General features: G+C 40.7%; 1 protein-coding gene across 5 annotated transcripts in view; it reads left to right on the forward strand.

Moving 5' to 3' along the window:
• Positions 1 to 12,602, forward strand: part of KIAA0319L (KIAA0319 like) — a 105,699-nt gene that overhangs the window by 62,176 nt on the left and 30,921 nt on the right. For all 5 annotated transcript variants that reach the window (XM_066269702.1, XM_066269703.1, XM_066269701.1 and 2 more), the window contains exons 5-8: positions 2,523 to 2,624; positions 6,587 to 6,684; positions 9,658 to 9,745; positions 11,781 to 11,873. In XM_066269702.1, the coding sequence (XP_066125799.1) occupies positions 2,523 to 2,624; positions 6,587 to 6,684; positions 9,658 to 9,745; positions 11,781 to 11,873 (381 nt within the window). The remainder of the gene's footprint in view (positions 1 to 2,522; positions 2,625 to 6,586; positions 6,685 to 9,657; positions 9,746 to 11,780; positions 11,874 to 12,602) is intronic.

A 12,602-nucleotide genomic window follows, 5' to 3' on the forward strand; every position in this document is an offset into this window, starting at 1 on the left:
GCCCAGCATCTTTATTTTTTAAAGTAACCCATAGGAAGGAGATTTATACGTAGAATGTTGCCTTAACAAGTTTGTGCTTCATGAGTACTGTTGTAAGTTATTAGGAGGAAATGGTTAATCAAGGATACCCCTAAAAAAGTCAACAGGATAAAGCAAAGCCAGTGAAAATTATTTTTTGCCAAATTTTAATTTCCAAGGATCTTTATTTTGGTGGTAATGTAACATGAAATTTTAGGGTTTCAATTCTGTTGGCACTAAAGTAACTTTTTTATTCAGAGAAAATGTCTAATTTTTTGTGAAATTGTGGAAGGTTTGGGCTATACTGCATTTTTGTCCATTATACTTTCTCTGAGTATAATGGTTTCTTTCTTTCTTTTCTTTTCCTTTTTCTTTTTGCAAGTCACTTCAGAGAATTCTTATTCTACCTCCTGGGGTGTCTAAATGGTGAAGCTTCCATAATAGATGGTTTTGTTTCTCCCCAAGTGCATTCAGAGTTCTTAGGCAGACAAACATCAAATTTCATATTTGCCTAGGAAGCTTTCTCGCCTCCAGGCTTGAAATGTAGGTGGACTAGCCAGTTGTTTGCTTTAAGCTCTCTCTCTGGTCCCAAGGTCTCATACCAAATGAACAGTTATTGTCAGAGAAATAAGATTTATATAATCAGTGTTTCTCAACAACCTGCGAACATTTTTTGTTGTTATAACTATGGAGGAGGGGTGCTGCTAACATCTAAGAGGTAGAGGCCAGGGATCCTGCTAAACATCTTAGAGTACACAGCACAATTTTCTCCACAACAAAGAACTAGCCCCAACTGCCAAGGGTTGAGAAGCCCTAACATGTTTGAAATAGCTAGTGAATAGTATAAAGACAATATATAGCTATTAGCTGATGTGGTGTTCCAAAAATGTCAAAGTAGTTCAAGAAGTAAAGTTTGAACTGAAATGGTCCAGGAAGATTTCTTGGAGAGAAGAGTGGCTTTAAATTAAAAACAAAGTACTGTATTTAGAATGAAGAAAGCTTATATTCCAATTGAAGAAAATAGCTTTAGCCAAATCCCCAAGCATAGACTTCAGTGGGAACACAAGAGGGAAAATGAATATAATTAGAGACAGAATTGGGTAGGAAGAGTGAGATGGTTTGATCAGATGATACTGGTTCTCTAATACCAGGTTATGAGTTTGGACTTAAACATGGTGTGTTTGGGGGGGTCTTGAATAGGAGAGTAACATGGTGGGTGAGTACTTTAGAAAAACTAATGATGGTGGGTGTTTTGGAAGACAGAATGGATTAGAGTGGGGAGAGCTAACAGGGAAGAACAATGATGATTCTTAGAATAATCTAAGTCTATGGTTATAGCAATTGAAATGGAAATTAAGGCTGGCTTTATGATCTGTACTTGCCTCTTTTAGGAACTTCATGTGTGTATTTTATTTTTTTTGTTTTTTGGGGTTTTTTTGGGTTTTTTTTTACAGAGACAGAGAGAGTCAAAGAGAGGGATAGATAGGGACAGACAGACAGGAACGAAGAGAGATGAGAAGCATCAATCATAAGTTTTTTGTTGTGACACCTTAGTTCATTGATTGCTTTCTCATATGTGCCCTGACCGGAGGGCTACAGCAGACCGAGTAACCCCTTGCTCAAGCCAGCGACGTTGGGTCCAAGCTGGTGAGCTTTGCTCAAACCAGATGAGCCCACACTCAAGCTGGCAACCTCGGGGTCTCGAACCTGGGTCCTCTGCATCCTAGTCCGATGCTCTATCCACTGCGCCACTGCCTGATCAGGCATGTGTGTATTTTATTTAGAAAGTAATTGGCCCTGGCCAGTTGGCTCAGTGGATAGATCATTGACCCAGTGTATGGACATCCAGGGTTGGATTCCTGGTCAGGGCACACAGGAGAAGTAACCATCTGCTTCTCTCCCCTTCTCTCCCTTTTTTCCTCCCACAGCCAGTGGTTTGATTGGTTCGAGTGTTGGCTCTGGGCACTGAGGATAGCTCAATTGGTCTGAGTGTTGGCCTCAGGCACTAGGAATAGCTCAGTTGATGTATCCCCTCCACTAAAAAAAAAGTAAATAAATAAAAGTTATTTATCAGCATGAAGATGACCCTTGAAACAGAGTTGAACTCTGTGTCTTGAGCTCTCGATAAAGAGAGCTTAAAGATCAATCATAGTTAATAAAAACTTAGAAAAGAAGAAAAGTAGAATAATGTGGTGTCATGATAACCAAAAATTTTAACATGGAGGCAGTCGGCTATATTAGATACCACAGAGGTGAAGGATGAGGGCCGAGAAACAGCTATTAGATTTGCTAAGAAGCAGTTTGCTAATGACCTCAAAAGACCCTTTTCAGTGGAAAAGTGGCAGCAGAATAAAATTTCAGGTGATTACAGTGGATAAATAATGAGAAAATGAAGATAGTAACTGAATATTGTTTATAAAAGAAATTTGACCACAAAAGGAAAGAGAGAAATGAGATAGTTTGGATCTCATTTCTTATCTCGTGTATATTTTGTTTGTTTGCAGTTATAAAGGAACTGGTGGTATCTGCTGGAGAGAGTGTCCAGATAACGCTCCCTAAGAATGAAGTTCAGTTAAATGCATATGTTCTCCAAGAACCACTTAAAGGTAAAACATCTCCTTACATTTGGGCAATGTTTTAATTTATAATGATATCTACATACCTTAACTCATTCACTTATAGCAACAATCCTGTTGGAATAGAAGAGAGCATGCACGTGCATAAATATTTATGTGATACAAGAGGCAATATAATATAAAGTTTGAGATCATAGGCTTTAATATAAAGCTGGGTTCAAATCTCAACTCAGCCAGTCATTGGCTGAATGATTTTAAGCAAGTTGTTTAACTTCTTTTAGTTTTCGTTTCTTTCTCAGTAAAATCAAGATGATTTCTATATCATTAGGCTACCTTAAGGGCAAAATGAAATGGTATATAAGGTACCCGCTTCAGTGTCTAGCACAGGTGTGGCCAACAATTTTTGCCCCCAGGCCAGATTAGAAAGAAAACTTTTTTCACGGGCCGGACGAAATATTAAAATTAAAAAATGTTAAATACAAAAATGATTCATTTAAGTAAACAAAACTTTATTATGTAATTTGTTTATGAATAAATGTAAGTAATTTAGTACAACAAATTAACAAAAAAAATAATGTGACGTATTGAGGCGCTTTGCATCGCCTATTTTTTAAAAAATATCTGGCTCTATACTTGTAGTAGCTATTCTTAACACAACCTCCAAATGTAAATCATTCAATCTTGATCTTGTACTTTTATTTAGATTCATTAAAGAAAAAGTTTGTTCACAAATACAAGTTGAGCTGAAGATTACTAAATAATCCTTGGCAAGCTTTTTTAAATTTCCGTAATTTCCATTATTCAATTGCTTATAAAAATTGCACAGACGAGTACAGAAGTTGTAAATCTTTATAATGAAATTTTTTTAAAAATAAAGAAGTGCCCTGGCCGGTTGGCTCAGCGGTAGAGCGTCGGCCTGGCGTGTGGGGGACCCAGGTTCGATTCCTAGCCAGGGCACATAGGAGAAGCGCCCATTTGCTTCTCCACCCCCACCCCTCCTTCCTCTCTGTCTCTCTCTTCCCCTCCTGCAGCCAAGGCTCCACTGGAGCAAAGATGGCCTGGGCGCTGGGGACGGCTCCTTGGCCTCTGCCCCAGGCGCTAGAGTGGTTCTGGTCGCTGCAGAGCGACGCCCCAGAGGGGCAGAGCATCGCCCCCTGGTGGGCAGAGCATGGCCCCTGGTGGGCGTGCTGGGTGGCTCCCGGTCGGGCGCATGCAGGAGTCTGTCTGACTGTCTCTCCCCGTTTCCAGCTTCAGAAAAATACAAAAAAAAAATAGTAATAAAAAAAATAAAAATAAAGAAGTATCGCAAATCCATTCGACCAATTATTGGAAGTTAACCCTAGATTTAGTCAAACGCAGAATTCTTTTCCGTGTATCACTCTCTTCTTAAATATCTCGATTTCCAATAATCAAAGACGCTTCCGCTTCTGAGTAGCTGAGATTTTTAACTTTCATTGTTGTACAATGGTTAGATATCGTAGTTTATGTATAATGGTTTAAAAGTACCACTTATTTCATTTCCACAGTGCGTCATGCGGAGAATATTAAAAATTTAATCACGGCCGCATAAACTCATTCCTCGGGCCGGATACAGCCCACGGGCCGTATGTTGGCCATGCCTGGTCTAGCATATAGCTGATGTTCATTAAATGTAGGTTGTATTATACACCCATTTAAAAGAGGAAGAAACTGAAATTTAGGTTGACCTCTTTATTTTGGCCAAAACAGTTAGTAAGTAGCAGATACAGAACTTGTAGAGAAATTATTCAAGACTACTGCCACTATAAAATTGTTACCTCCCCCCCTCAATAACAAAACAAACACAAGACAGGCCTAATGTAATATATAAAATTAAAATATACAAAATATGTAAAATAAGGGATGATTAATTCATTGTTTAAGGAAACATTTGTAATATGAGCATCTCTTTCACCTTTGAAGTATATGTTAATATACCAGAGTTTGACTTAATAATCACAAACCTATTCTCTTAAGACTATCTATGAAATGAAGTGAAGCATGCTTTGATGAAAAATGATTTCGTTGGGTCTATATTACCATCATTTATGAGGTTAGTCAAGTGGAATGCCATACTCAATTCAGGAAAGGGTTCTTCCATTTTGGGTATACACATTTCCAATAGAATATATCTGCTTTCTGGGCCTAATATCAAATAGTATTTTTATGCAAAAAGCACTTTTCTGAAACCTAAATGCCCTCTCTGTTCTATATTTCTGCCCTCAAATTGAGTTTTCCTTGTGAACCCATTCCTCCTTTCCCTGGAGAAGCTTTTTCCTTTCCTTCTCTGGTGGTGAGTTAAGGTGAATGGATTTGGTGGTCTTTGAAGACAGAGGTGAGGAAAGAACTAACTGCCTTGAGCTGCCATTGTTTCCACTCTTTGGTGAAAGATATGCTGGGCTGTTTTCTAACTTGTGTGCTCATACATTTCTGTGAGTTAATATTACCTTGTAGGTCAGTAATCCAAAACACATCAGTTCAGAAACAGATTATTTTCAACTCTCCATTCCCCAGGTTGTTCAATCTTTAATCAGATACATGAAGTGGATGGTTTCAAACTTTCAAAGGTTGGGGACAATGAGGTAGGACCAGCTCTGCCTGCTCTTCATTGTCCTCATTTCCCGTGGCAGCCCCTGAAGCACCTCTCAGGATCCCTCCAGGGTTTGGAGGCACAGTTTAAACCACTGTTCTAAATTATTAAAACCAGCATTTTCTGGAACAGACCCATACTTAGTTGTTCCTGCCCTTGGGTAAATTTCTGGCTGTAGGGTGTATTTCATCCCCTGAGCTTCTCTGTCCTAGGAATATTATCCTTTTTGGAAGTTTGTGTTGTTAGCCTTAGATACTGTGAAATTGTCACTTCCCAAACTAGTGCGGATCTGTTTTCTGTGTGGAAGAAAATGTCCAGTTACAGTGGGAAGAAATGTCATCTCTTTGCACCAGTCCTACTGCTGCTTCTCTCCAGCTAAGCAGTCCCACCTGACTGCTGTGTGTCCATTTGTGAGAGTGGCCTGGGCTGACAACTGGCCAAAAGAAAACTTGAGCTTTGGAGAGGAAGGAAAAGTAATAGATCTGTACCGCAGGCTTACAAGAAAATCTGGTTTTAAGATGAAGGCTATGTTGGAATTGGGTTTTGTGTGATAACTTTAATTTTTGAACTTGTGAAATATGAAAAAGATGACCATACTCTACTAAGCATTTCAGGTTTTTTATGTTTCCTTTTATTTTTTACTTTTGGATGGTAAATTAAACTACATCTTTCTATCAACCCCACTCTTCCCTAGCCAGACATGCATTTGTTCCCCCAAATTTAAGACCGGTTTTACTGGGAAGGGATTCCATTTAGATAATGGCATTCTGTCCTTTCCTTACCTAGGCATATGGTCTGAGCTACAGATGAAGACCATGGAATGCTTCATTTGAGCTTAATTAATTTCAGTGGGGCCTGTTTTAAGTGGGCCATCCCCTACCATCTTCTGCAGAGTGTTATTTAGCTCAGCAGGAATGAAGCTCTTTTAACTCACCAGGATATGATGACCTCAGTGAGACGAGCATTGTTCGCACTCTGTAAAAAGCTATTTTTGAACCATGTTATTTAGAAGTTATTGCTGTTCTTTGTTGCAAAAGAAGTTTTGCAAGAAAATGGCCTTTACTCCCAATGAGTTCATCTGTAGTGGTTGGTAGGGCATGAACTTTCATTGGGATGCCACACCATGAGAAACGTGGTATTTTGGGTGTGGGGCAGGATTGAGCATAGCTGGGAGAAAGTAGAGGAAGCCCTGACTGTAGCTGAGTCAGCAGAATCGACCATTTCTCTCCACAGATGTTTGGTTTCCCTACAGGCTTTGGGGTGAAATCTTAGAAATTAAGGCCATGTCAAGATTTAGAAGAGATTTGTTATTGGCAGGCTGTGTGGCTGCCCTCTTTGTGTGTAGGTGTGTGTTTTGATGATTTTTGTAACTGCCTTTCTATAGGAGAAAACTACACCTACGACTGGCAACTGATTACTCACCCTAAAGACTACAGTGGAGAAATGGAAGGGAAATATTCGCAGTTCCTCAAACTGTCCAAGGTGAATTTGCCTCCTGTCATTTGCAGGGCTGGGATCGAGGTGCTGAATATTTTTAAAAATTTATAATATAGAATTTTCTGTCCACACTTAGGTCAGGAACAATATTTCAGCAGGATTCAGAAGTGAATCCTTCAAAAGTTTTGACTGACATCCAATATTTGTTAGTATATAATTCTCAAATTTTCATTTATGATGAGAAGACTGTATAAACATAGTGGTGATAGCTGCAAATGCAGCTTTTAAGGGTAACATAAGGATTTTAGAATTTGGTAGAAAAGCTAGGTTATTTGTGGCCACATGTAAATTGGCTGTGTAAACTGGCTCAGTCTTTTTTTTTTTTAAAGATTTTATTTATCCATTTTTATTGGAGAGAAAGAGAGAGAGAGAAAGAGGTAGAGAGAACAGGGGGAGGAGCAGGAAGCATCAACTCCCATATGTGCCTTGACCAGGCAAGCCCAGGGTTTTGAACCAGCAACCTCAGCATTCCAGGTTGACGCTTTATCCACTGCGCCACCACAGGTCAGGCTGGCTCAGTCTTTTTTTGAGACTCAGTGTAGTTATTAAAATCCATGAAAATTTACATGGTCAAGCAGTTAACTTTCCTCCCTCCCTCCACAGTTTATTGTACACTAGTTATATAGCAGGCATTGGGGATTTACCAGTGAGTTAATTGAAACTTAGCATTCAAGGACAACAGAGTCTAGTAGGTGATATTGACTGGAAACAGGTAATTATAACATGGAATGTACTAGGTCAGTGCAGGGTGGGTATTGAAACCCCAAGAGTTAGAGTAGATTTCTTAGAGTTTGCTTAGTTGGGTCATGAAAGGTTATTGACTTACTAGGTAAAGGGTAGAGTGATAATACTGTAGGCAGAGGAGGTAATATGTCCATGTATTAGAAAATGTGGGGGAAAGGGATTTATATGTGTTTCAACCTGACTAGAGCCTATGGTGTGAAAAGAGCAATAGCACAAGTAAGCTGGAGAGATGCAGATGCCAGATTGCAGAGCCTTTGTAAGGACTTGAACTCTGACCCAGAGGGAACATGGAGGCTTTGAAAGGTGTTAAGCAACAGAAAGACATGTTCGGATTTTCAGTTTAGAAAGATCACCCTGACTATAGATTGGAGGAGGTCAGACTCAAGCTAGGGAGACCAGTGAGGAATCTATTGACAAATGTAGGTGTGAGGTGATAATAGCTTAAGAAAAGTAAATACATAAAATGAAAACCACCTATTGAACTCATACAATATGTTAGAAACAGTGCTGATTGTTTTATGCAATTATTTCATTTTGTCTTCATAACAACCCTGAGATTTAGATACTAATATATATTTTACAAATGACAAACTAAAAATTGGAAAAATAAAGTGGTTTGGCCAAAGTTCACAAAGTGTTTAAATGGTAGACTTGAACTTTCTATCTCTAAAGATCTCCCCCAACCCATGCTTTTAACATTGCTATGGTGAGTGGTTAAACGCTTAGGGGAGGGCAGTGTGAATGGAGAGGAGTGATTGGGTTGGAGAAATGTTATGGAGGTTGACTTGATAAGACTTGGTCATCAATTAATTGGGTGAAGGTGTTTAAGAGAAGTCTAGGATAATTCTAGCCTTTGGCTTAAGCACTTGAGTGGATGTTGGTGCAAATGTGGTGACATTCACTAAAATGAGAAGCACAGATAGAAGAACAGGTTTGGCGGGGAGGTTTGCAGATGATTAATTAATTCATTTTTGGACAGAGTGAGTTTGAGGTTCCTGTGAAACAGGAGTGCAGGTTCCCAATAAGGGGTTGGGGCTGGAGATCAGGATATATACAGGTCTACACATTTGCATACCAACCTCAAAGAGGTGACAGTTGAAGCCATGGCAATAGATGAGATCATCCAGAGGGAGTATGTAGAGTGAAGAAATAAATGGGTTTTGTTTGGGACCCTGGGGGACACTGTCATTATAGGAAAGAGGAAACTGAAGGAAGTGAGGAGTGGGCAGGGAAGTGAAAGCGAAGAAAGGGAGAGCATTATGAGAAGAAGGAAGTGGTCAAACATGCTACATGCAGTCAGTTAGCATTTACCCAAAGAAGATAATTCAAAAGAAAAAAAAAATCCATTTGCCCAAAAGATGTCATCATAATATTAGTTATAATAGTTAAAATTTGGAAACAATTCAAATAGCCGGCAATGTGGAATGCTTACATGAATTATGGCACATTTATTCATCTCCTAGTCTGCAGCCATTAAAATGACTATTAAAAAGACTGTTATAGTTGCAAAAGTGTTCATGCTAAATGAATGGGGAAAAAAGAACAATAAAATGTTTGACATGCACTTTGATTTTAGCTAGACCCTAAATACCATTGACATAGGAAGGCAGGGATCTGTCTTACTCATCTCCAGTCCCTGGCCTAGGACAATGGCTGGTACATAATTGGTTCTCAATAAATGTGTGTGTTGAATGAGTGAACTGTTTAAAACTATTTTTTGTATGGTTAAGGATTGGGAGGAAATAAGAGAAATATGATTAATTGATGTGTTGTTAGGACAGTGGGATTTTGGGTGATTACTTTTTCTTTTATATTATGTTTATACAGTTAGTGAAAATCAGGAGGGAGAAATAATCCGATATTTGGGAGCTATTTGGTATTTCTACAAAATATTTTTCTTTGCAGAGATGATTGTTTTAATTTCATAACTGTGTGAAATAGGATGGTTGGGCCCTTAATGTTCTTCTTAAAAGAAAATGGGAGTACAGAGATATTGAAATCCCTTCTGTTCTAGAGTCAGCTAGTAATAAGATTCACATTAAAAGCTATGTTTTTTTAGTTTATAATTCATTGTTTAATCTCTTCAGCTAGTTTACTTTTTCCATTTTGCAAACAGTACAAGAAGAGGAGAGTGCAGCATGGGAGAGTTCACATATGTGTGATTTTAAGTATTATAGTCTTTGCAGTTGACTATAAGATCTGTACTTTCCGCAGCTCACTCCAGGCCTCTATGAATTCAAAGTGATTGTAGCTGGTCAGAATTCCCATGGGGAAGGCTATGTGAATGTGACAGTAAAACCAGGTATGTTTCTCAGCCCTGTGTCTTCATTGCTCCCTCTGCAGGATTCCCAAGAAGATAGAGATGACTTTGGGTTTTTTTTTTTAATTTTTATTTATTCATTTTAGAAAGGAGAGAGAGAGAGACAGAGAGGAGAGAGAAACAGGGGGGAGGAGCTGGAAGCATCAACTCCCATATGTGCCTTGACCAGGCAAGCCCAGGGTTTCGAACCGGCGACCTCAGCATTTCTAGGTCGTCGCTTTATCCACTGCGCCACCACAGGTCAGGCCAGACTTTGGGGGTCTTAAATTCTGATTCTTTTTTTGTGATACGGTTTTTGGGCAATTCCTAATTTAACGTAGCAAAAAGTGAAGGTGGCAAAGTACATAGTTAGGTTCCATTTGGAACACTTTGTCGGGCAGGGAAACCTAAGAAACATGACCCATGGTGCAGTGTGGCCTGAGCAATAGCATATCTACCTGAGGACTACTTCTCCAAGTGGGTCATGCTGAGAGAAGACCATGTGTTGTCATTAAGAAACACAAGAAAGCCAGGAGCCTAGGAAACTCTGTGGGAGAACCAGCCAAGTAGCTGGCCCTTTCTGATCTCTTTCCAGAAATGTGAGCCTTTGCTCACAGACTTCCTCATTGTAACCCTGCCAGTTCACTTTAACCTTGGACCCCAAACTGTCATTCTTTTTTCAGTGATCAGTAGATTACAGTGTGATAGCAAGGTATCTTGTTTTATTTTTCAGAGAAATTTGGGGGAAGTTGGCAAGTGGCACATACATTGGTACAAATTCTAAATACTGTTTCCTGTCTCTGTTGATAATAGATTTTCTTTTAATTCCTTGAATCTGTAGCCAAGGTAATTCTTTCTCTTTCTTAAAAATGTGTTTAGGGCCCTGGCCGGTTGGCTCAGCGGTAGAGCATCGGCCTGGCGTGCGGAGGACCCGGTTCAATTCCCGGCCAGGGCACATAGGAGAAGCGCCCATTTGCTTCTCCACCCCCCCCCCCCTTCCTCTCTGTCTCTCTCTTCCCCTCCTGCAGCCAAGGCTCCATTGGAGCAAAGATGGCCCGGGGGCTGGGGATGGCTCCTTGGCCTCTGCCCCAGGCGCTAGAGTGGCTCTGGTCGAGGCAGAGCAACGCCCCGGAGGGGCAGAGCATCGCCCCCTGGTGGGCAGAGCGTCGCTCCTGGTGGGCTTGCCGGGTGGATCTCGGTCGGGCGCATGCGGGAGTCTGTCTGACTGTCTCTCCCCGTTTCCAGCTTCAGAAAAATACAAAAAAAAAATGTGTTTAGTATAAAGACCATTTGATCATTTCTCACAGAAAAGGCTATGGGGCTCACAGTCATTCAGGTGGGCCAGAGTGGTCTGTGGCCTTTTCAACACTCTGGCCTAGTCACCTCACACATAATCAGCTCATAGGTGGTTGGAAAATTACCCATAATCTTCTCAACACAGTCTTGTGCCAAGGGATAGCTTGCTTGCCAAAGCTTTTAGTGCACAAAGCTTTTTTGTTGTCCACCTCTGGCCAGCCTGCCAGAAAGCAGTCACTTGCTGCTGTAGCACCTTTCATGACCTAGATAGCACTGAGCAGGAAAGATTGCACAGGGCGTGGCCTTGGGAATAGTCAGATTTGGAAGAGATTTTAATACTCCCAGCTGTCTTATGTTAGAATGCCAACCTGGTCTTGTGACTTTTGCATTTGATGTGCTTTACCCACCAGTTATGTAATGGAGACATTTATAATTTACCTAGATATGGCCTGCTCCTCCTATAATTTTCAAGGCCCTTCTTTTATTTATTTATTTTTAAAATTTATTTATTTATTTATTTTTAAAGACTTTTATTCAATTTTCAGAGAGGGGAGAGATAGAGAGAGAGAGAGATAAGGGGGAGGAGCAGAAAGCATCAACTCTCATAAGTGCCTTGACCAGGCAAGCCCAGGGTTTCGAACCGGCGACCTCAGTGTTCCAAGTCGACACTTTATCCCACTGCACCACCCCAGGTCAGGCTCAAGGCCCTTTTTTAAATTTCTTCTGGGTCATTTTCTTGCAGAGCCTCGTAAGAATCGGCCTCCTGTGGCCATTGTATCACCACAGTTTCAGGAGGTTTCTCTGCCAACCACTTCTACAATCATTGACGGCAGCCGTGAGTACTTACCAAGGCATGATGCTTTAGAATAGCATTCACTGCGTCCTCTGGTAGAAGATTTGGGCCAGCTATGTCTGCATTTTGCTTAGGGTTCTCGACCACAGTATGAGAAGACCAACCATCTGAAGTTACTGATTAGGAAGGGAAAACCAAACATGCCCTATTTAAAAGCCCCATGCGGCTTGTTTGAGGTGGTATTTCTGTCCTGCGACTGTAAGAAAGTGGGATTATTCATGTCTTTAGCATTACTTTAGTTGAAACTTGTTGGTTTTTAAATTTTCTTAGATGGAGTTGCCATTCTCAGTTATGGAAACATAGCTGTTTTCTATCAGGACAAGATAAGTAACTGAGTCTTAACTGAGGGCTCTCCCCCAACTGTTGCTGCCTAACAGGGTTCTGGTCAGCCTTCTCCAGGAGAGACTCGAGGAGCTCCCGCCCTGCCTGGGCTCGCTCCCATTTCCCCTCAGAGGACAGGAGCGGATTTCTGGGCCGTTGCGTTGATCCTGGCGCTGTGTGTGCAGGAGATTTCAGGCCTATCATCTCACCAGTATTTGCTTGGGTTCTTTTGAGACCCGTGAAGGCCCTGTTACCCTGACTACCCTGGCAACAACAGTGGTTTTGGGCAGAGGTAGTCACTGCTTCTGCAGAGGAATCTCTAGCAGTGTTAAATATTCCATGAAGATAGTCTGACAAGAAGAAGAGGCTAGAAGAATAGCAGGTCAAGAA

Source organism: Saccopteryx bilineata, chromosome 3 (assembly GCF_036850765.1).
Source record: "Saccopteryx bilineata isolate mSacBil1 chromosome 3, mSacBil1_pri_phased_curated, whole genome shotgun sequence".
Classification (NCBI taxonomy): domain Eukaryota; kingdom Metazoa; phylum Chordata; class Mammalia; order Chiroptera; family Emballonuridae; genus Saccopteryx; species Saccopteryx bilineata.